The sequence below is a fragment of the Artemia sp. Qi Xiang Cuo genome, chromosome 4 (genome assembly GCF_049724085.1).
Source record: "Artemia sp. Qi Xiang Cuo chromosome 4, ASM4972408v1, whole genome shotgun sequence".
Classification (NCBI taxonomy): domain Eukaryota; kingdom Metazoa; phylum Arthropoda; class Branchiopoda; order Anostraca; family Artemiidae; genus Artemia; species Artemia sp. Qi Xiang Cuo.
Genome location: NC_142797.1, coordinates 47,423,509 through 47,448,903, shown reverse-complemented (window position 1 = coordinate 47,448,903; position 25,395 = coordinate 47,423,509). Strand labels below are relative to the sequence as shown.

At 34.2% G+C, this 25,395-nt stretch overlaps 1 protein-coding gene across 2 annotated transcripts in view; it reads left to right on the top strand.

The window, feature by feature from the left end:
• Positions 1 to 24,534, top strand: part of nclb (PWP1 homolog no child left behind) — a 101,567-nt gene extending 77,033 nt beyond the window's left edge. For both annotated transcript variants that reach the window (XM_089088335.1, XM_089088334.1), the window contains exon 11: positions 24,362 to 24,534. In XM_089088335.1, the coding sequence (XP_088944461.1) occupies positions 24,362 to 24,504 (143 nt within the window). In that variant the 3' untranslated portion in view covers positions 24,505 to 24,534. The remainder of the gene's footprint in view (positions 1 to 24,361) is intronic.
• Positions 24,535 to 25,395: the final 861 nt, after the last annotated feature.

Genomic DNA, 25,395 nt, shown 5'->3' with positions numbered 1-25,395 from the left:
GCCAATTTTGATGGGATTTCTCCATTGATAAATCATGAATCGGTATAGCTACGAGAGCCGGTGGCAATGTGACGTTGATTGGTGATCGTATGGGGGACAAGAAGTTTAATGTTGTTACCATTGGCTCTTAGTTTTTCCACTGCCAATGCAACAGAGCTCATAACCTGTAGTTTTCGGACGTGGAGAATTGCCAATGTGATAATGACATTCGCATCGGGTGCTGCAGGAAGTGTTTTTCTCAAAATGAAATTTGATGGGGCCATCTGCAACTTTATGTCAACCTTGACGTCGGGGGGTAGCAATTGGGATATATTGAATATCTCATGAATTAATTTTCCAACCAGATTATACTCCTGGGTCACTGCAGTAGTAAACTCACCATCAGTATCAACACCTGATCGATATTCATAGCCCAATGATTGTCCCCTCAACTCCTTGTATGCCATTGGTGTCATCATCATAAATTGTATTTAGCTTGCATAGTTGGATAAATTATTGCTATTGCTCACCAATATTCCATTAATAAATACATTAATTTGTTTGAATAGGTTGTGTAGAATACATTTCTCATAGGAAAGACCATCGACAGTAGTTGGAGTTATATTATCTGACCTTTTCTTCACTGTAACATTTAAATCAATAAATGTTGATGACAAATCAATGAAATAATCTTCATTGGAAAATATTTGAAAGGTTATATTTTCCGAGAGGGGTTGTTGGGGATGAAATTGTTCATAGTAGCCATACTTGACACTGACATCAACTATTTCAGTATTGAATAGATTCAATGAGGAACTGATTGATGGGTATGATTCCTTGTGGGGCAGATATGTCATCTTAAGAGAAGAAATCCTTCTTTGATCTAACAATATTTTTCTTTTTCTTCTTCTGCTTATTGGGCTTCGTTGTTTTATTCCTCAAAGTCCTTGTTGATGTCCTTTGCTTCCTGCCTGGGTGAAGGCTGATGAGTGAATGACGCGAAAGCATCGTTTTCAATCCCTCCCCATTTTGTCGAGATTTTAGTTGCTCATCAACGGCTCTTGCTGAAGATGTAATATTTTACTTAACACTCTCCTTCAAATTCTAGCCCGACCCCCAGTCCTCTAGTGTGGAGGCAGCAAAAATTGATGCAGCAGGCACAAGATATATTCTCGCAAGGGGTAGTGCAGAACGAGATAGCATAGTAAACCAGCTACCAAGACCATAGCCAGACATTGTAGTACGACTCTTTTAGTAGTCCAATCCATTGTCTATTTCACGTGGACTCAAAGCATCAACATAACAATCGATATCGGGATAGACAAATGGAATTCTTCTATTGCTCATTTTAGGTGATTGTGCTGTCGTTGACAATGGGTCGAAAAAGACATGTAATCACTGCTAAGCCTTTTGTTGTTGCTAGAGGATCACCCACTTCACTTCTTAGTGTTAACTGGCAGAGTTCCAAATATGAAGTGTTTGCAGGAACATACTGAAGACGATTTATATTATAGGGATGAACAAGTTCATGAGTTGTTTTTCGTTCAAGAACACGTAGGAGAGGTACATTTGAATTACTGACTCTCGACGTTTCCACAAAGGATGCATAGACAAACATGCAAGAGTCCTATGCGAAACCAGTTGGTTAATCAGCAAAAATAACTTGATGCATCCCGTAAACAGTTCCAGCATTTTTCCCATTGATCGTATTCAGTTTAAAACCAAGAAAGTCTCTCAGATTATCACTGAGAATAATTATGTCAGTGTCAGCAGGTGAGGTAATTTAAATCCTATCGTGTTCCATTGACTAATTAAAATGGAATGTGCCATTCCGACCATATAAGATTTTTCTCTTGATTGTGCGACACAAATCTCCCATATTATCATATTGAATATATTTAAATTTGGCATGTGGATATTCGCTAGATTTAAGTGCTTCAACCCATTCATAGTCAACAAAGAGTGTCCAATCGAATGGTATAACCTTCATATCATACACTCGATCCTTTCTCAGGATGTCATAGGTATTTTTGAGAACACAGTCGACAAGAGCCACTTCATATGCTCCGTCAAATTTGATGGCGGGGGAGCATTTTGTCCAATAATCACTTGTCGCATTCAAGTCGTTGCAGGGAGGATAGGAAACGTTTGATATGTAAGTTAAATAGAAATCACGGGGCATTGTCAATATCTTCAACACCGATCCAAGAATCAAAATCAGAGTTGTATCCTAGCCGACAGTTACCGAACAAGTAACTGTTTCTTACCCCTGCGAGTACGTGTCTTTAATATCTTTTCAATTGGATATATGTTACTATTATTTTTAACTATTGGTAGTTCATAGTCATGAAAACCGCAGAGAATCTCTTCATCTTTGTTATCACGCAGGTGATAAGTTATGGGTTTAGTGTCTAGAATTTTTGCCACTTTAAAAAAGTTCGGTGGACCACAAGTAATTCCCCTTTTCAAAAACATTAGTTGTTCTATTAATTAGAACAGTATCACCAACATTGAAATTATTTTTCTTCTTGACAATCGTTTCATTGGAATATTGTTTAAGAAAGGTATCAATTGTATCATGATCAGAATGATGAACTTCCGTTGGCGTAGAGTTGGACAATGATTGATGAGGTCGTTGATTATAGATCAACATGTTTTTATCTAGATCATGAATAAAAGCCGATGTATTTTTCAATATACAATATCTTGAAATTTAAAGTTGAATAGTTCTTGTCAATCGTTCGATCAATGCGGACTTTATAGTACTGTAACTATGATAGCACAGTTTATTATATTTCTCTAGTACTTTTGCAACATGGGAATTAGCTAATTCACTACCGCGATCCGTCTGAATTTTTTTTATATGAATCCTGTTCGAGAATACTTTCAATGGCCTGAGCAACTTCAACACCTCTCTTTGATCGCAATGGAACTGCATATGCGTAGCGACTAAAAACACTGATTGCTAGTAGAATGTACTTGTACGGTGTATTGTGACGTTTTTGAATCTCATCTAGAGTCAGGAGATCTGCTTGTATTATATGCAATGGGTAAAAGGCTTTAGTTTTTCGATATTGATTGGCACGAAGTTTATGATTTCTATGCAGAGTTTAACTTGATTCATTTTGTAGATAGTCTTGTACAATTTTAGTGTGAACACCAGTTACTTTGGAAAGAGTGATGGGTGAACTTAAACTCTCTGCTTCACCAATATTTTAATAAACACCTTTCAGAACTTCAACCATTTTGAACGTAAACATGTTGTGTAACGTCCGCTACCCTTTTGTATACTAGTTGACGATGGTGAAATGGAACGTTTTCACTTTTTCCTCTTCGCCATTGTCAAGTTTTTTCCACTATGTGTGCTATTATTTTACAAGTCTGATTTAATATTTTCTTCTTCTTTTTCTTCACGTTCGTGTTTTAATGGCGTCGATTTTGTTGTTGATGATGACGATGCATGTTCATTTAATTTCTTAAAATTTCTCTATTGCTAATAATACTTTGCAGACGTTTAGTGTGTTTAGAAATTCGTGAAGATTAACGTCAAATGATAATAACACTTTACGATTTGTAACTATGTCACTGATTAAATAAAGTAGATTGTAGCTCTTGCACTGAAGTATAATCCATTTCCCTTTGCTCTCAAGTTGAATATGATCTTGACCAATTTCCATGATATAGGTTAGGAGTCGTGTAAATTTTTCAAGATATTATTGAGGCAATAGATTTCCAATTTTCAATACAATTGAATCCAATTCCACCTTCTTTAATTGTGTTCCAGCAGACTCTTGAGAAGATGATTCTTTTTTGTGATCAATACCAGCAGCAGCAGTGGGCTTCTATTGATAGGACTTATGTTTGTCCACTCAGCGAAGTGCATCTTGAAGTAAAAGCAGTTTTTTATCATCCTCAATGGTTTTATTATCAAGAAATTTACTCTGATTGTTCTTAATGTTTTCCACTGCTGAGAAAAGGAGTTCTGTTGGAGTCAATTTAGAGGGTTTGGTCATTCTAACTAGAGAAAACTATTTACAAATCTTGCAATTACTGGCAGTAAAAGTGTGAAAAAGCTACCGCCCGCCTGAAGAAGTCGTTTCCTTTTAAAATTCTTTCCTTTCTCTTTAGAGGCCAATGTACGTACAAAGGAACGATGTACCTTTGCCTGTTGCTTAACTACTTCTGGCAGTCGAACATTGCCCTCGGTCAAATTAAAACAAAGTTAATATATTATGTTAATGAAATCATTGTCACAACCAAGTTTGAGTATGGCTTCCCTAAGCGAAGGTTTTGAAGTACTTAGAAAAGACAACAAATGTGTTTTTTCATGTATTCTTATCAGTGTCATTATAGGTACTAATAGGTCTTTCTGTGTTCACGAGAAGATATACTGTAATTTCAGTGTCAAAAATATCTGTGACTACATGCAGATCCTCGGGTGTATTTTGATTAAGATCCAATAGGATATAACCGCGGGGTTTATTAGTTACCTGATTGTATGCTGAGAGCAGAAATTTGGGGGCTCCTGGATAGATTTGTTTATTGATAGTTATTAGCGAGCTAGAATCACGAACAACTCTGTAGATGATATAGTAGGTGCAGTTCAATGCAAATCTTCGCATACATTTGCTCTGATGAAAGAGATTATGTAGAACCAGAGTAACAGAAATCTGTTCATGAAGAGAGCGAACAGTGAACAGTTGCAGCATTTCCTGGGACCATTGTTCAATAGATTCAGCCAGATCGTCAATAATCAGCCAAGAGTTTGGTTAAATAATGTTGAAAACATGAAGTCCTTGGATGAATTGTATCTGCACAAATCCCGTAGTCGCAGGAATTGCTTTTATTTTATCGTATGACTCCTGCCAAATACTGTAACAATAGTAGATTTTTTTTCGGGTTCTCCACAAACATTTTATCGCAATTTTTAATTATTTTAGTTAAGAGTGTTGTTTTGCGCGAGATTGACGGCTCACACAGAGTAAATCTAAATGGTTTTTTGAATTGATACACGTTCCCTTCAATATTTTACTTAGACAACTATGCGTAGACTATAGTTGTGCTAGGACTAAATAATTTCCCTATTCCGTTCAAGAATAATAATAATAAGAATAAGAAGACGAACAAATAGTAATATTTTCTTTTGTTATAAGCATAAAAAAGTAACGATGCTTAAAAAAAATAAAACATTGAAAAAAAAGCATATTAAACATGAAAAAAATACACTTTTTTAAATTTATTTATGATAAAAAATACAGAATTTACATAGACACAGAGAGAAAAACACTTAAATAAATACTTTTTTTTGTTAGTTTATTTATAGAAAAAATACAACATTTATTAGAATAAAGCACTTAAAATAATATCACTTTTTTTGAATGAAACATGTATATTTACAAAAAAAAATCTGCTCTAAGTAAAAAAAAGATAACTTTGGTAGTGGCGGTGCGCCCCCGCTGGCGGTCGCCACCCCCCCCCCCCCCCGGGCCGCGAGCCCCGCCCCCCCCCACCCACCCAAAGGCCGCGAGGCCCCCCCCCCCCCCAAAGGTTTTAGGAAAAAATTTACTGGACTTTATTCAAACCGAGACTTTCCCTATGGATAACACATTCGGCCCGGTCTGAAGTTAAATAGTGTTCAAGGGGGAGGGTAGTCACACCATCTTGACAAACATAGACCTTGTCGGAAATAGTACTCATGGCAATTTTTTCTACATTTACAGTAAAGTTCCTGTAGTTGAGGGAACGAATTGCCAGCAATTTGACTGGCGGAATTGTATTTTGAACAATACATTTCCTATAGATGTCCACGTCAAAATTCTTGTCCACATAGCGCGTGGGCACTCCTTTGCAACGTTTCTTGATTTCCTCGTCGTGTGTCTGTATAGAGTACACCTTCGGACTTACAAACATACCTTGGGAAATCATGTCGCTTCCCGTTTCTGATTTAAAAAATAAAAGCTGATTTGGCGCCCGACGTTTCACTAGCTCTGGGTAAAGACTACCCCAATTTGTGAAGTCCATCAGTGAGCTGATAATTTCACCATTATGCAAATCGTCAATTAGATTTTGGTTTTTTACTTTTGGCATTAGAGAATCTGTTTCCCGGTAACAGACCTCTTCTTGCCCGTTTTTTGGCAACTGTACACTAGCCACATTGTAGCAGAGTCCTATCATGATCTTTTTAGAGATCTCCAAGATCGCACTGCCTGCAGCAATATTTTTATTCAGGACAATGCGTCTTTTTTTCCTATTCAATAGTACCATGTGCCCTTGACCGTCAACAAATCATATAAATCATTTGGAAATTGTTGCTTGAGAAGGGGGAAAGCGTTGCAGCCGTCATCGTTTTTCTGTACTTGAATTAATTCGCTCAATGATTTAGGGAAAAAACTGTAGGAATCTAAAAAGCGAATTTTATTCGTGTACTCAACATCGTCTTCAACAAATCTCCACATAAATTCCAAAACAAGCAACTTTTCCGATGATTTAGGAATGATATTGTAGGAAAAGCTGTCTATCACCCATAAATCATCCACTGTTCCATTTCTTTGAAGATGTGCCATTGCTGGTAGCACATACTTCAGATCGTAGTTAGAGTTATGTATAAAAACCAGAAGAAAAAGTTCCTGTTTAATTTTAAATTACATGAATTGTGAGCCCACCCCCGAAATTTACTTTCCCGTTGAATTGGAGCCAATAAGGTAACTATGATACTGGACAGCGTTTTTTTGAGCAAGAGCACCTCTACAAACCTAGAAAATCGTACCCTTTTCTAGTGCCAGTTGCTCTTTATCTGATAATGTCATTGGATAGTTGGTGTGACGCAATCGTGAAATTGCGCTGTTTGCTGTTTTTATTAAAGATATCAATAAATTTTCCATGCTACCCTCCTCATCCATAGCCAAAAAAAACTCTTCCAACTGCATTTTATTATTGGAATCGTGACGGGCATGTGCATAAGAATACGCAACTAGTTTGTGCTAATTGACTATATTTGGCCTTGATGGGTCTGATACCTCCACCAGTCTTGATTCACAGTCTAAAGATACTTTATCAACTTGTAGCAGGGAATTTTGGAAATTTTTAAATTGTAAAGTATCTTTGCCTTCTGCCGGCGTTTCAATTCGTTGATTCCCATGGATTTTGCAATGCCCCATGTGATCCGAGAATGTTCGCTCAGATCTAAATGAGGAAAGGCATATGGGGCAATAGAGATATTCTCTTTTGTTCTTGCTTTGAGATAGGAGACGACTTATTGCTGGAACGGGGAAAAAATTATCGTAGGAATTCATATCTTTGGGGGGCTCATAAATCGTCAAGACCAAATTATCAATATTATCTACGATTGACGTCCTCACTGAGTACAAAACCCTTTTTTTATTCGGTTTCTTTTCCCCAATTACAAATTCTGTATCATTTTGTAGAACAAACACACCCAACCCGAGATTGTCATTTGCTTTTTCAAATATGGCTATTTCATTCACGGACACCGGATACTTCCCCTCTAAAAAATCAAAATTTACTTTAGGGAAATTTTTTCCACCGTTACGTGCAAGTCCGTCGAGATTTTTCATTGTTGAATCTTTTTTTAATGTTTTATGGGCTGCTGCTAAAAATACATATTTAAAGCATTGCAGTCCCGTTTCAAAATTGAAACCCTGAACCCCTCCTGTAGCCGAAAAGTCTGGGTGACATTTTATTCGTTGACTACTACCCGCCCCCCTTAAAAAAAATTTTTTTTAAAATCTACTGAGATTCAGATCCATGTGTTAAATGTATAAAATGGTTGACTCACTTCCACTTTCATTATACGTGTCCAAAGTCGATATTAATTTATTTACCCAGTTGAAACAGTTATTCTCGAATTCATTAAGAGCAGGGTAAAAAGTCTGGTTGCCAGTTGAAAAATGAAAATACAAAATATCCCCGGATGTTCCCTTTTGTAAATAAATTTTTTGATTCATTAATGCTTTAACCCCCCCCCCCCCTTGACCCCGCCCCCCCCCAACTCTGAATTTGAATCTCAATTTTTACTTAAATTCTGTCGATGTAACTATTGAAGACATTTACAATGTCTGTTAAAATAATACCTCCGTTAACCGCATTTCCTATAGGGAGGTTAAAATATACTCTGTATGTATGCATGTGACTTGGAGGAGACTCTAACAAATAAAATGCACGTAGTTATGAGGATATGAGACTATTTTCATGTCCTGCACCCTTGTGCGCAGGACCCAATTCATTAATTATAAAACTTTCGTAAAAAATATCCCCGGAAAAATTAGATCCAACAATTTGCATTGTTGTATTACTACTACTACTATTATTAGCACGAGATGTATCATTAAGCGGAATGGTGGGGGGTGACATATAATTTTCAAGAGTATCATCCCCCATCTGTTCAATTGAATTAGATTGAGGTAACTTTAAGTCCCCTAGGCTAGTTAGCATGTCTGCCAGTGTGTTTGGGGACAATTAATCAAGACGGACTGTACTGTTCTCTCACGTAATTTCTATGTGAGGATCCAGTTCAGTTGATCTACTAACATCACCTAAATGCTCACGTATAAATATATCTATTCATTCTGGACCCTCTATCATATCAAATTCACAAGTTAAATCAGATACGCTAGCCATATCCTCAAAAACATAGCTAAGGAAACCTCTATTCCACTCCATGCTGTCTAAAACTAATGCTGATGATTCATCTCTAAAATCTATTGGTGGTGTTAGAACTGGTTCAGTAAATGTTGATGTTTCATTGCCGAATGGCGGTGGTATTTCATTAATCTATAAAAAAAGGGGCTTATTTTTTATGTGAAATAACCATTATTTTTATAAAGTTAATAAACTATGTCAATTTTTCATAGTCATTGTCCCACCACCTGAACAATTAAAAGAAAAAAAAGTTACATTGGCATATGTCTTTCATAATGACAACTGAACATATTAAAAAATATTTGGTTTAGTCAGGAAAATGAAGTCTTATTCTTAGAGGATAAGTTAGAACAAGAGAATGATATATAAAACTAATGGTTTTATTCGAAAAAAAATATATAATTTTCAGAATGAAAATGCAAAATGGGGATCCAACTCTAGTGCCTGTCCCTCTTGATTTTAATTCTCAATAAAACCTGACCATCGTTCAACCAAGGCAATGTGTTCTATTAAGCATTGCTCTTCAGCCTCGGTTAATGAGCATGCATCCCAGACATTTGTTGCCGGTTTTGTCTAACTTTCTCCCTTTTCTCGAAAATCCGAATTTTCCTATGTCGCTTGGCGACGGATTTGATTGAAGTGCCGGCAGCAGTAAACCTGGACTAAATAAATCCTTGTAAGGTAAGAAGTTTTTTATCCTTCCATCTCAACAATTAAAGTGCCCCTCCCCCGGAATTCAACTGTCTTTTGCGTAACGCCTCCATTTCGATATCTCTCTGCATGAACAAGAAAGTGATAAATTTTGATTTTTCTAGTGATTACAGACATAATACAGCCGTAAAATTTGCCCTGAGAATCCCGACGGCGACTCTTGCAAAAAATATGATTATTAACTGAATAAGATAATTATTAAAATAATTAGTGCAATTTGTGCTTCACTAATCATAACCTTTATTTTTACTAAATTCATAGAGATTGAATTTCTGGTTGTTAACGCATAACTCCTGATAAAAATTTTGATTAATGAACTTCAGCTTGGTTTTGACAGTAACCGATGTTATATTGTTTCTTCCTGATTGAAACCTATTGAGAGTGGTTTTGCTATTTCCACAGGACACAATTTTTCTTTTGAAAGGAAAGGTTTTTAAAAATTTACAAACGATATACGAATTAAAGCTTTGGTAAATAGCCCCCCCCCCCCGATGACGAATCTTGTACCAACTTTTATTATTAAAGTAGCCTTCACTATTATCTTTCTATTTGATTGTTTCAAAAATTATGAAGTCCTTAAAACATTACGTAGAACACACTCTTAGAATTACACTGTGTATGATCTGACAGAAACAGATTTCTCTTTGGGGGTTCAGTGATAATTTTCTTGTTCTGGGTAAGAAATACAATGATGCATTTGTATATTAATTGTCTATCGGATATATAGAGATGGTTAGGGGGTTAGGTATTTAATATAATTTGTTCTACGCGGCCTGCTTTCCATTTTTTTTCTACAATATTATCATCATGTTTTGATATATTTCATTAGGATTAATATAACTTCACTTCTTTGAATGTGTTTCGTTTAACAGACAAGTACCCAGTATTCCGTTTTGTCAGTGGTGCCGCGTTGAACTTTAGAAATAGGAGCTTATAAGTTAACACAAAAATTTAAACATTAAAAATCGGTTTAATATCGAAGACGAATATTCAAAAAAAGTTACTTATTGTTCTAATTGAACCATCCTTGTGTTTCGGATGTCATTAATACCTAATGGATTAAAAAGAGTTTTTCTACAAAATAAGTTTTTCAATTATAACTCAAGCATAAAGGAAGCTGACAGGCCTATACAGCTATAACGCCCATATGGCTCCTGTATCTTATTACCCCAAATATATACATGCTAACTTAGTTATATTATGTCGTATATTTTTACACGTTAATCATGAAATAGCATTATTCACCGCAAGCATACAAGGAGTTGATTTACTACATTATTAAAATATTTTAAGAATTTATATTTAAACTTACGTCAAAAATCAAAGCTAGCTCGCTAGATTCCTTCTTTCCTTTAGAATGTGGTGCGAGGCGAATTACAGTTGGCGTGATTGCATTCGATGATTCGATTAATCCTGTCTTGGTGTTATTCTGAGCTTCATCCAACTTGGCACGTTTTTGCTGCGATTGCTGATCAACAGCATTCTAAAATAAAAATCATTTTCAGTTCTCAAACTATTTAGCTTATGAGAGGGCACTGCCCCTTCAATACCACAGTACCAAACTCTCAAAAGTTGAAAAAATGACACAATTTAATTAGCTAGTTCAATTTTTACTTATTCAGAATATTGATGGAGGGCACTGGACCTTTCAATTCCATAGTACCAAACACAACAAGTTTACAATTATAGATCTTTTCTTTATATGCAAAGCTTTTAAAACTTTATACACCTAAATTACGAAATACTTAAAATCAAAAAAAAAGGAAGAAAGGAGACTCCTAGACATAACCTAAACCAAAATATTATTAAGTATATGAGGGGGGTCGCCCTCTAGTCAATATCTCACTGCCTTTACGCTAAAGTTTTTTTTTAGCCCTTTCAAAAGAGGTATCTATTCTAATTAACCGGCCTTTGTGATTCAAGAGTTCGCGATTTGAACAAAATTCGAACTTTAGCGTAAAGAGCGAGGTATTGACTAGGGGTAAACTCCTTAATACATGTGATAAAAACATATAAATATAGAAGTTTCGTTATGTAAGTTAATTCGTAACTGAATTTTGAGAAAGCCATTTAGCCAACAAATGTGTGAACATGCTCTTTATCAGATAGTGAGAAAACATCCCTTTTCAGGTAGAAGAACGTAAAGTGATTTGATTATTTTATTGGTGAAACTACCCGCCCTGTTTGAATATTAACACCCTTTTCAGGTGGAAGGATGTTAAGCGATTTGATTATTTTATAGCGAAACTGATTGCCCTGTTTTGAATATTTACCGAAATTTAAAGAAAAAAAAACAGGGACTTTTTAATTAGAATAGGAAGATTTTTTGAAAGTGCTAACAGGTTTAGCGTAAAGAGCATGATATTCAGGAGAGGGTGACCCTTCATATCCGGATTAAATCTGCCGAAACTAATATCCAAATTCTATTCTAATTGTTCATATACAATGAGCCAAAATCGAAGTGAACCTGCCTCTCTTTTTTTTTTTGAATATTTACTAAAATTGAAACACATGGACTGTTTAATTAACATAGGATGCTTTTTAAAAGAGCTAACAGTACGGTGAAAAAAAAGCGTAAGTAAGGAAGGTAAAGGAAATTCTTCCTTAACTTAATGGCGAGACAAAAATAGATTTCTTTTTTTATTATAATATAAGAAAATTTTATTCACCAGAAGTCGCTTAGAAGATTCCATATCTCTATCAATGTAAATGATCGTAAAATATAGATATCGATAGAACGAATGAAGTATTCAAACTGTATAAAATTATAATTTGAAACTTGAATTTATACTAAAAAAACTGAATATATTAACACCTAAACAAGACACACTGGTTTTCTGACACGGATTTACCCTAAAAGGCATGTATACCATATTTATTATGAAGTAGAAATCTAGTCTACATAAAGTATGTCAGAAACTTGTCCTTCATAACATATTACTTAATTCCCAACTAGCACAAGATGGACCAGAAGTATAATGCCATGTGAGGGAGTTCTGAATCTCTTTGAAAAGGTGTAGAGCTTCAAGCAAATAACATGGAGATTGCTATATCTGCAAGCAAATTCAATATAAGCATACTACTTATATGAAGCGTTTGAAAATAGCCCTTGCCCATGCAGCTTGTAGATCCCGCAACCCCATTTGTTCTGTTTTTTTTACCTTTAGACCATTCCAAACAAATTGGTCATCTTGAAATGTTGATTTGATGCCGTGTGAGAATGTAGATATGCCTGGGGCATAAAGGAGATTTTTGCTTAGGCCCCTATAGATAGCACTAGAGCTTCAAAGTTGCAATGGAATACAGTCACAATCATTTAATAATTCTATTAACAAGTGAAAATGACATAATTTTTTTATACATTCGTGAAAAAGGCTTTTGCCAGCTGTGCCTCTCACTCAGAATATCTGTTATGGCTTTTTTTTTCAATTAGCCATGAATCGATGGCTAATTGATTTAACTCTTATGACAGTTAACACTTTGTTCAACTCCTAACTTTCTATAATCCTCCATTCTTTAGGCTGATGTTGGAAAAAAAAATGCATAGAGAATCAACGCTATTCCATTGAATGTCATTGTTTGATGTTTGAACGGTCATAATAATGGTGATTTTAGCTCCTTTGCCCCTTATGTTTGATAAATTAAATTCCTCTTATTGCCTCGCAGCTTTGAGGTGGATCTTGTAATGTCTAAATGATTAAACACACTATATTACCCTTAAGTTTATACTGTAAGACGTAAGGCCTCTGTTTGAAGTATCTTTATTTTGTAGAATTTTCTACTATGTTTTCAGTAGAATGGCCCCTATTGATCCCACGAGTACCACGTGGTTTATGGTTTTCTCAGTGAGAATGAAAAAACAGGAATTTTCTCACTTAAAAAAAACATGAATTTTCTCACTTTTATGGATGTTTTCATGGATGGTTATGTGTGTTGGTCAATTTATTTGATGTTTTTCATGGGTGTCAACAGCAATTCATGTCAGTTTTATGGTTTTTGTCAGTGATAATGAAAAAACAGGAACTTTCTCACATTTATGGATGTTAACAGCAATTCATGTCTGTTTTATGGTTTTTCTCAGTGAGAATGAAAAAACAGGAACTTTCTCACATTTATGGATGTCAACAGCAATTTATGTCTGTTTTATGATTCATTGTCAGTGAGAATGTACATGCTTGACGCGAATGTTATGAGATTGTTTGGCTAACTTAACTTGAGAACTTGATTTACATAATCGGTGGGGGAATTATTGGTCCACGAATGGGGAATTAAGAAACAATCATGGCTTCTTTGATCTTTTGGCTAACCTAACCTGAGAACTTGATTTACATAATCGGCGGGGAAATTATTGATTCACGAAGGGGGAATTAAGAAACATTATGGTTTCTTTGATCTTTAAGCGAACCTAACCTGAGAAATTGATTTACATAATCGCTAGGGGAATATATTGATTCACGAAGGGGGAATTAAGAAACATTATGGCTTTCTTTAATCTTAGGTCTGAGGGATAAACGTTCTTTAGGTCAGAGAGAAAAATTAATATTCTATTTTTAAATAGGGCTTCATTGATCTGTACTGTCAGGAGTTAGAAATGACATCACTTGTTATCTTGGAATTATGCGGGTGGCTAAAGAGATAGAAATTCTATTTTTAAATACGGCTTCACTGAGCTTTAAGTCGGAGAGATAAATTGATATTCTAACGAAACCTTAATATTGTAGCTAGGAAACTTTATGAGATGAAGAGATTAACGTAGGAAAGGGTTTCCTAGAAATTTGAAATGTGAATGCACAGAGATGCCAAAAACAAAAGGAACACGCTGAGATTACTTTTAGGGAATTATTTGGGTTAAACGGTTTTAGTCATTTTAGGGAATTATTTCGGCGAAACAGTTAGAGACATTTTAAAAGATGATTTTAGAAAAGGTTTTAGAAGAGGTTTTGAGTGTGGCTGTTATAGTAAACAAGTTCTATTTGAAGAGTGTCGTGAGGTCCTCTACCCCAACCCCAAAGGGCCCCCGATCGCCCTACCCCGATCCAAAGGGTTCCAATACCCATACCCCAATCCAAATGGAACCCCCCGGTCCCCAAAGGTTCCCAGGGCTCCCACCCGGCCCCCCAGACCCCCAAAGGCCCTCCTCGGGCCCCGTCTTTCGTTGATGTATGTTGTCTGAAACCTATGATTTGAGGTGTATGGGTTGCTATTTTTGACTTTTCTGAGTTGGATTTCTGAGTTATTCATAGGTATGTGTTGTCTGAAACCTATGATTTGGGATGGGTGGTTTGCTATTTTGACTTTTCTGAGCTGGATTTCTTAGCCTTTCATAGGTGTGTGTTGTCAGAAACTTATGATTTGGGATGTGTCGTTTGCTATTTGGACTTTTCAGAGCTAGAATTCTTAGTCTCTCATATGTGTTTGTTGTCTGAAACCTCTATTTTGGGATGAGTAGTTTGCTATTTCAGACATTTATGAGCTAGGATTTCCTAGTATATCATAGGTGAATGTTGTCAGAAAATTATGATTTGGGATATGTAAATTACTATTTCGGGCTTTTCTGAGCTAGATTTCTTAGTCCCTCATAGGTGTTTGTTGTCTGAAACTTATAGTTTGGGATGAGCTGTTTGCTATTTCAGAATTTTATTAGCTAGGCTTTCCTAGTATATCGTAGGTGAATGTTGTCAGAAAGTTATGATTTGGGATATGTAAATTACTATTTCGGGCTTTTCTGAGCTAGATTTCTTAGTCCCTCATAGGTGTTTGGTGTCTGAAACCTATAGTTTGGGATGAGTAGTTTGCTATTTTTGACTTTTCTGAGCTAGGTTTCTTAGCCTTTCATAGGCGTGTGTTGTCAGAAACTTATGATTTGGGATATGTAAATTACTATTTTTGACTTTTCTGAGCTAGATTTCTTAGCCTTTCATAGGTGTTTGTTGTCTGAAACCTATAGTTTGCGATGAGTAGTTTGCTTTTGGACTTTTCAGAGCTGGATTTCTTAGCCTTTCGTGGGTGTGTGTTGACTGAAACTTATGATTTGGGATATGTAAATTACTATTTCGGACTTTTCCAAGCTAGATTTCTTAGTCTTTCGTTGGTGTGTGTTGTCTGAAACCTATGATTTGGGATTTGTAGTTTTTCTTTTTGTACTTTTCAGAGCTAGGATTCTTAGTCCCTAATAGGTGTTTGTTGTCTGAAAACTATAGTTTGGGATGAGTAGTTGGCTATTTCAAGCTTTTCTGTGCTATGGTTTCTTAGTATTTCATAGGTGTGTGTTGTCTGAAACTTATGACTTGAGGTGTCTAATTTGCTATTTCAGGCTTTTCTGAGCTAAGGTTTCATAGTATTATGTAGGTGAATGTTGTATGAAACTTGTGATTTGGGATATGTAAATTACTATTTCGGGCTTTTCTAAGTTAGATTTCTTAGTCTTTCGTTGGTATGTGTTGTCTGAAACCTATGATTTGGGGTATAAGGTTCTTAGTCTTTCGTTGGTGTGTGTTGTCTGAAACCTATGATTTGGGATTTGTAGTTTGCTTTTTGGACTTTTCAGAGCTAGGATTCATAGTCCATCATAGATGTTTGTTGTCTAAAACCTATAGTTTGGGATGAGTAGTTTGCTATTTCAGGCTTTTCTGAGCTAAGGTTTCCTAGTATTTCATAGGTGTGTGTTGTCCGAAACTTATGATTTGAGGTGTGTAATTTGCTATTTCAGGCTTTTCTGAGCTAAGGTTTCATAGTATTTCGTAGGTGAATGTTGTCTGAAACTTATGATTTGGGATCTGTAAATTACTATTTCGGGCTTTTCTCAGCTAGATTTCATAGTCCTTTGTTGATGTTTGTTGTCTGAAACCAATGATTTGGGATGGGTGGGTTGCTATTTTTGACTTTTCTGAGCTGAATTTCTTAGCCTTTCATAGGTGTGTGCTGTCTGAAACCTATGATTTGGGATGGTTTATTTGCTATTTTGGACTTTTCTGAGCTAGGTTTTTTAGCCTTTCATAGGCGTGTGCTGTCAGAAAATTATGACTTTGGATTTGTAGTGTCCTTTTTTGACTTTTTAGAGTTAGGATTCTTATTCCCTCATAGGTGTGTATTGTCTGAAACCTATAGTTTGGGATGAATAGCTTGCTACTTCAAGGCTTTCTTAGCTATGGTTTGTTAGTATATCATAGGTGTGTGTTGTCTGAAACTTATGATTTGAGGTATGCAATTTGCTATTTCCGACTTTTCATAACCAGATTTCTTAGTCTTTCGTAGGTATGTGGTGTCTGAAACCTATGATTTGGGTATGTGGGTTGCTATTTTTTGACTTTTCTGAGCTGGATTTCTTAGCCTATCGTAGGTGTGTGTTGACTGAAACCTATGATTTGGGAATGAGTGGTTTGCTATTTTTGACTTTTCTGAGCTAGATTTCTTAGCATTTCATAGGTGTGTGCTTTCAGAAAATAATGATTTGGGAGGTGTAGTTTGCTTTTTGGACTTTTCAGAGCTAGGATTCTTAGTCCCTCATAGGTGTTTGTTGTCTGAAACTTCTAGTTTGGGATGAGTAGTTGGATATTTCAGGCTTTTCTGAGCTAAGGTTTCTTAGTATTTCGTAGGTGAAACTTCCACGTCAGTTTTAAGTTCACCAAGACATTAAAAATTTAAAGTTCAGTTCTAACTTTTCCATAGAAAATAGGAAAAGTTATGCTATGATAGTGATTCTTTTCCATGAAGATAAAAAGTTTCACTTTAATTCTAAATTTTCTTAAATTCAGTTCCGACTTTTCTCAAAGAGATGAAAACATTTTAAGTTCAATTTAAATTTTTCAAAACTAAGTCAAGGAAAGTTCAAGTTCTTTTCTGAATTTTCTCAATGAAAAAGAAATTAGTCATTTATCATTTCTATTTTTCCAAATAATATAAAAATTTTTCACTTTACTTCAGATCTGTCTCGAAGAGATGAAAAATTTAAAATACTGTTCCAAATTTTTCACAGAAGATAAAAAAAGTTCAAGTTCTCTTCGGAATTTTACCAAAGAACACAATTCAATTCTAATTTCTCCAGAGAAAACAAAAATCTTCCAAATCAGTTCTTTATTTCACAAAGACATAAAGAAATTTAGAGTTCAATTCTAAATTTTTCGGTGGAAGATAGAAAAAGTAATACCATACTTGTGAATATTTTCACGGAAGATAAAAAGTTCTAGTTCAATTTTAAATTTTCTCAACGAAGTGAAGAAAAGTTCAAGTTCTCTACTGAATTTTACAAGAGAACACAATTCAATTCTAATTTATCCAGAGAAAATTAAAATCTTCCACCTAAGTTCTTTATTTCACAAAGACATAAAGAAATTTAAAGTTCAATTCTAAATTTTTCAGTGGAAGATAGAAAAAGTAATACCATACTTGTGAATATTTTCCCGGAAGATAAAAAGTTCTAGTTCAATTTAAAATTTTCTCAACGAAGTGAAGAAAAATTCAAGTTCTCTTCTGAATTTTACCAAAGAACTCAATTCAATTCTAATTTAACCAGAGAAAATAAAAATCTTCTACTTCAGTTCTTTATTTCACAATGACATAAAGAAATTTAATGTTCAATTCTAAATTTTTCTTTGGAAGATAGAAAAAGTAATACCATACTTGTGAATATTTTCACGGAAGATAAAAAGTTATAGTTCAATTTAAAATTTTCTCAACGAAGTGAAGAAAAGTTCAAGTTCTCTTCTGAATTTTACCAATGAAAAAGAAATTAGTCATTGATCATTTCTATTTTTCCAAATAATATAAAAATTTTCCACTTTAGTTCAGATCTGTGTCGAAGAGATGAAAAATTTAAAATACTGTTCCAAATTTTTCACAGAAGATAAAAAAGTTCAAGTTCTCTTCTGAATTTTATCAAAGAACACAATTCAATTCTAATTTCTCCAGAGAAAATAAAAATCTTCCACGTCAGTTCTTTATTTCACAAAGACATAAAGAAATTTAAAGTTCAATTCTAAATTTTTGGTGGAAGATAGAAAAAGTAATACCATACTTGTGAATATTTTCCCGGAAGATAAAAAGTTCTAGTTCAATTTAAAATTTTCTCAACAAAGTGAAGAAAAGTTCAAGTTCTCTTCTGAACTTTACCAAAGAACACACTTCAATTCTAATTTCTCCAGAGAAAACAAAAATCTTCCACTTCAGTTCTTTATTTCACAAAGACATAAAGAAATTTAAAGTTCAATTTTAATTTTTAGGTGGAAGATAGAAAAAGTAATACCATACTTGTGAATATTTTCACGGAAGATAAAAAGTTCTAGTTCAATTCAAAATTTTCTCAACGAAGTGAAGAAAAGTTCAAGTTCTCTTTTGAACTTTACCAAAGAACACACTTCAATTCTAATTTCTCCAGATAAAACAAATATCTTTCACTTCACTTCATTATTTCAAAATGAAATAAAGAAGCTTAAAGTTCTTTTTTAAATTTTTCGAGTGGAGATAGAAAAAGTAATACCATACCTGTGATTATTTTCACGGAAGATAAAAAGTTATAGTCCAATTTTAAATTTTATCAATGAAGTAAAGAAAAGTTCATGTTCTTTACTGAATTTTTCCAAAGAACACAATTCAATTCTAATTTCTACAGAGAAAATAAAAATCCTCCACTTAATTTATTTATTTCAAAAACACATAATTAAATTTAAATTTAAATTCTAAATTTTTCGGTGGAAGATAGAAAAAGTAATACCATACTTGTGAATATTTTCCCGGAAGATAAACAGTTCTAGTTCAACTTAAAATTTTCTCAGCGAAGTGAAGAAAAGTTCAAGTTCTCTTCTGAATTTTACTAAAGAACACAATTCATTTCTAATTTCACCAGAGAAAATAAAAATCTTCCACTTCAGTTCTTTATTTCACAAAAGACATAAGGAAATTTAAAGTTCAATTCTAAATTTTTCGGTGGAAGATAGAAAAAGTAATACCATACTTGTGAATATTTTCCCGGAAGATAAAAAGTTCTATTTCAATTTAAAATTTTCTCAACGAAGTGAAGAAAAGTTCAAGTTCTCTTCTGAACTTTACCAAAGAACACACTTCAATTCTAATTTCTCCAGAGAAAATAAAAATCTTCCACTTCAGTTTGAAGTTCCCCAAAGAAATAAAGAAATTTAAAGTTATATTCTAAATTTTTAGATGGAAAATAGAAAAAGTAATACTATGACTGTGATTGTTTTCCATGAAGATCAAAAGTTTCACTTTATTTATAATTTTTCTTAAATTCAGTTCTGATTTTTCTCAGAGAGATGAAAAATTTAAAGTTCTGTTCCAAATTTTTCATAGAAGATAGAAAAAGTTATACATTGAGTGTGAATATTCAACAGGAAGATAAGGAACTCCACTTTAATTCTGAGCTTTCTCGAAGAAGTGCAAATTGTTCAAGTTCTCTTCTTAATTTTCTTAAAGAATAGAAAAAAGTTAACTCAATTATGAATTTTACCAATGAAAATGAAAAAACCTTACACTTCAGTTCTTAATTTCTCAAAGACATAACAAATTTAAAGTTCAGTTCTAAATTTTTCTTTAGAAGATAGGAAAAGTTATACTATGATTGTGATTATTTTTCAGTGAAGATAAAAAGTTTCACTTTAATTCTAATTTTTTTAAGTTCACTTCCGATTTTTTGCAAAGAGATGAAAAATTTAAAGTTCTGTTCCAAATTTTTCATAGAAGATAAAAAAAGTTATACATTGATTTGAATATTCGACATGAAGATAAGGAGCATCACTTTAATTCTGAGTTTCCTCGAAGAAGTGCAAAATGTTCAAGTTCTCTTCTGAATTTTCTTAAAGAAGTAAAAAAAGTTAGCTCAATTCTGAATTTTACCAATGAAAATGAAAAAAGCTTCCACTTCAGTTCTTAATTCCTCAAAGACATAAAAAATTCAGAGTTCTCTTCTAATTTTTCCAAGAAAATAAAAAGGCTCCACTTCAGTTCTGTTTTTTTTTTCTCAAAGAGATGAAAAATTTAAGGTTCTATTCTAATTTTAAATTAAATTTTGGCTCCTTTGTCTTATGGATTTACCCATCAATTTTTTAAATTAGAAAATGAGTGACTCCTTCTATTATTAAAGACAATCGTTCAAACTCCTTCATCTAACCTCCAAAACAATAGGTTAGGTTAAGTATAAATAAATATTAATAAATAAATAGAAATATTTCTACATGTTTAAGTTAGGTTAGGTTAGGTTATCTTATAATGAGTGCTCATGCTAAGTTAAACTAACCTTTTCCGGCGAGTATTGTTAGGTTAGGTTAGGCTAGATTAAGTTCGGTTTGATCAGGTTAGGTTAAGTTAGGTTAGGTTAGCCTACGGACGCTTCACTTAGGTTAGCTTAGGTTAGGTGAGAGACAGGCAAAAAGTTAGGTGTATGATTAGGTTAGGTTAGATTAAGTTAGGTTAGGTTAGGTTAGGTTAGCCTACGTACGCGCGCGTACGTAGGCTAACATAGCCTAACCTAACTTAACCTAACCTAACCCCAAATCATAATTTTCTGACAACATTCACCTACGATATACTAGGAAAGCCTAGCTCTTAAAAGTCTGAAATAGCAAACTACTCATCCCAAACTAGAAGTTTCAGACAACAAACACCTATGAGAGACTAAGAGTCCTAGCTCTGAAAAGTCCGAATAGCAAACTACACATCCCAAATCATAATTTTCTGACAATACACACCTATGAAAGGATATGAAATCCAGCTCAGAAAAGTCAAAATAGCAAACCACCCATCCCAAATCATAGGTTTCATACAACACATACCTATGAATGACTAAGAAATCCAACTCAGAAAAGTCAAAAATAGCAACCCATACACCTCAAATCATAGGTTTCAGACAACATACATCAACGAAAGACGGGGCCGGGGGAGGGATTTTGTGGGTCTGGGGGGCCGGGTGGGAGCCCTGGTACCCTTTGGGGACGGGGGGGTTCCTTTTGGTTTGGGTTTTGGGGATTGGAACCCTTTGTATCGGGGTAGGGCCATCGGGGCCCTTTGGGTTTGGGGTAGAGGACCTCACGACACTGTTCAAATAGAACTTGTTTACTATAACGACCACACTCAAAACCTCTTCTAAAACCTTTTCTAAAATCATCTTTTAAAATGTCTCTAACTGTTTCGTCGAAATAATTCCCTAAAATGACTAAAACCGTTTAACCCAAATAATCCCCTAAAAGTAATCTCAGCGTGTTCCTTTTGTTTTTGGCATCTCTGTGCATTCACATTTCAAATTTCTAGGAAACCCTTTCCTACGTTAATCTCTTCATCTCATAAATTCTCCTAGCTACACTATTAAGGTTTCGTTAGAATATCAATTTATCTCTCCGACTTAAAGCTCAGTGAAGCCGTATTTAAAAATAGAATTTCTATCTCTTTAGCCTCCCGCATAATTCCAAGATAACAAGTGATGTCATTTCTAACTCCTGACAGTAAAGATCAATGAAGCCCTATTTAAAAATATAATATTAATTTTTCTCTCTGACCTAAAGAACGTTTATCCCTCAGACCTAAGATTAAAGAAAGCCATAATGTTTCTTAATTCCCCCTTCGTGAATCAATATAGTCCCCTAGCGATTATGTAAATCAATTTCTCAAGTTAGGTTCGCCTAATGATCAAAGAAACCATAATGTTTCTTAATTCCCCCTTCGTGAATCAATAATTTCCCCGCCGATTATGTAAATCAAGTTCTCAGGTTAGGTTAGCCTAAAGATCAAAGAAGCCATGATTGTTTCTTAATTCCCCATTCGTGGAACAATAATTACCCCCCCGATTATGTAAATCAAGTTCTCAAGTTAGGTTAGCCAAACAATCTCATAACATTTGCGTCGAGCATGTACATTCTCACTGACAATGAATCAAAAAACAGACATGAATTGCTGTTGACATCCTTAAATGTGACAAAATTCCTTTTTTTTCAAATTCTCACGGACAAAAACCAAAAAACAAACATGAATTGATGTTGACATCCATGAAAAACATCAAATAAATTGACCAACACCCATAACCATCCAAGAAAACAGCCATAAAAGTGAGAAAATTCATGTTTTTTTTAAGTGAGAAAATTCCTGTTTTTTCATTCTCACTGAGAAAACCATAAACCACGTGGTACTCGTGGGATCAATAGGGGCCATTCTACTGTTTTCTAAGCATAGAAAAATAATAACTGTGTTTTCTAAAATAGTTAATATTGTGCCCCATTATCAGTAAAGCAAATAATGACCATTTTGTGTTGGAAATGAAGGATCGAACCCCCATAAATGAGGGGAGTCCGATTAGCTATGGTGAAAAAGAAAAGTCATATTTATATGAAAATTAATAAAAGCGGATGAAAATCAAATCAAAAAAACAAAAACAAAAACAAAAAAAGAAAAAAACAACAGACATAAATATGTTCTGTTTCTAATTAGAAATGAACAGTGACGTTAAAACTTTTCGCTTAATTTGAAAGTTACCACAATACAACTGATAAACAGTTGATAATTGTGGTTTTGTTATCGATTTCTAACAGAAAATATACATGTATTGTTCTAGTACAACGTAGGGAACACATTATCGCTACGAGTGGGGATGGGGATTGGGTGGACGGCAGCTCTCTCCCGTTCAAGGCTGTTTTTGCTCTCAGTATTTTTAAAATTTATGTGTTTGCTTTCGTTTGACAAAGTATAAAAACGGCAGGAACTTGAAAAGTAGGAAAGGTACAAACTTGAAAACTCCTACCCACGGTATATTTTATGCTATACATCAATTCATGCAAATTTATTTCAGCTGGAACACGATTTCTCGAAAAGGCTTTCTCCTTGTAATGCCCCATTATTTTCTTAGTTTGTGTTAGCCTACAAACTAAGAACAGTCAACTTTATTTCCTTTTTGATGCCATTCAGTAAAAAAAATTTTCTTTGTATTTTGCTTTTTCAAGTTCTGTCTACTGATTTTTTTTCTGAAAATCCCTTAATAATTATCTTATTTTTTAATATGAATTCTAAATTGGTCCAAAAGATGATTAGTGCCACACTGAAGTCACAAATGTTAATAAAAGGCTAAGATTTATGAATGATGTACCATTCAGTAAAAGAAGTTTTCCTTGTATTTTGCTTTATGAAATTCTGTCTGTAGATTTATTAGATGAAATCCAACTTGAAGTAGCTCTTATGTTGATCAAAAACACTTTACTGGTTTTATAAAACTAGTTTTAAAACATTTTCGTGAGGCCTCAATCCCCTATGGAATTGTTATTTGAGATGCTTTTCAAATGCCACTAGTTGTGGGCACTGAATAAAGAACGATGTGAAAGAACCCTATGTGTTCTCGTTTTTTTTTTTTTAAATGAAAGCATAGAATTCTTTGTAGCAGTCACCGTGGGTGGCAATAAAAAAAAGGTCCCAAAAATTGGAAAGTAGAGCACTGCCGTATTTTATGGGCGTAATTGTCATTGGCAACTTACTTAAAATACTTAAGTTAGAGTAAGATACCTGTTCAGCCACACTTTTAATAGCTTTTGAACCAATTAGTTTATTTTATTACGCCAAGGCTGTTTTAATTAACTTGGGAAATGACTTTGGCTCCCCACTCTCCTGGAGTTCATTTTCTATTTATATTTTTTGTCTTGAATAATGGTCATATAATGAACCTAAATAACTGTTATTATTGTTTTGACACTTTTTCCCCCCTCCCCCGTTCCTGAAAACCTGCCTATCCGGTATTGCTTTGTGCCTTCCTTGAGATGGTAACTTGATTTTAATAATAAAATAAATAAACAAATGAAAAATCCACATTCGGAATTCAAAATCACTATTAAAAAAAATAAGTAATCATCGCTGTGCTTGTTTTAATGACGCTCAAGTTCTCTGCTGTTCTTTCAATTATGCTGTTGCTCACTACAACGCAGTTCTTATTATAGTAAATTTTATTGTTTTTTTTTTTCAATTTAGTCACTGCTTTCCCATGGCAAGAATGTTTTCCGTAGGGGTTTCTTTGTCATTTTTTTCTCTGTTTTAGTGAGACAGCGATTTGAATCACGTCGACTTTCGGAACCGTGTTCTATGTATTCAGAGGAAGGAAATTCGAATGAAAATCAACAGGAACAGATGGATTCTTCTCAACCAAAAAAGAGTAAAAAAAAAGAAAAAACAAAAAAATAACGAAATCTAAATAAAAGATTTACAACATTACTTAGTTGACATTTTAAGACTTAGTTTTACATCTAGTAGGTCTATTAAGGTATATAGTTATAGAAAAATTAAATTCCAGTATGCATAACAGTTACATCATTAGAGTAAAAATCATTTTATTAGAACCGATTGTCGTAGTCAAGAATAAAATAAACAACTAAATTTTACTTATACTTAAAAAAAAAACGGTGGACTAGTACTTACTAAACTCTAACTCATATTAAGGTACAAATGGAGTTCGGAGGTGCCTCGTGCGTGCCGTTGACGGTTCTAATCTAACTTTTGTTTTTGATCTTGCATATTATTTTTTTCATAGATAATGGTACTATGTTTCTATTTTATCACTGCTGAGAAGAAATTGGCCAAATTACAGACCAAACTAAAGCGACGCTTGTAAAGGGAAGGTAGATAAGGCCGATTCATAGCCTATGTAAACATCGCACATGATTATTTTGACAGTTCTTTTCTGTAATGACAAGCTGGTCAATAACCCGAGTTATTGAATTGAGGAATCTATAGAAGACAAGCATTTTCTAACATTGGACTGATATATGTTAGTAAGCCAATTTTGGTTGCGATACTGAAAAATCAAATTGACGCATTAAGATAAGAAATTTGTATTCTTGCCCTACCAATTGAACTCTTTATTGGAGTATTTCTAGCTGTGCTGATTAAAATCTCATCCCTTATATCGTAATTCGAAAGTCTGGAAAAGTAATGCTTAAAGTAGTTTTTGAAAGTTCTTGGAACAGAAGGCGTCAGAATTTCTAATTTACAATATTTACTAATTACAATAATTACATAAATAGACTTAAGCGCTAGAAATCCCAAGAAGCATAGCTTGTGGAGGACCTCATTTCA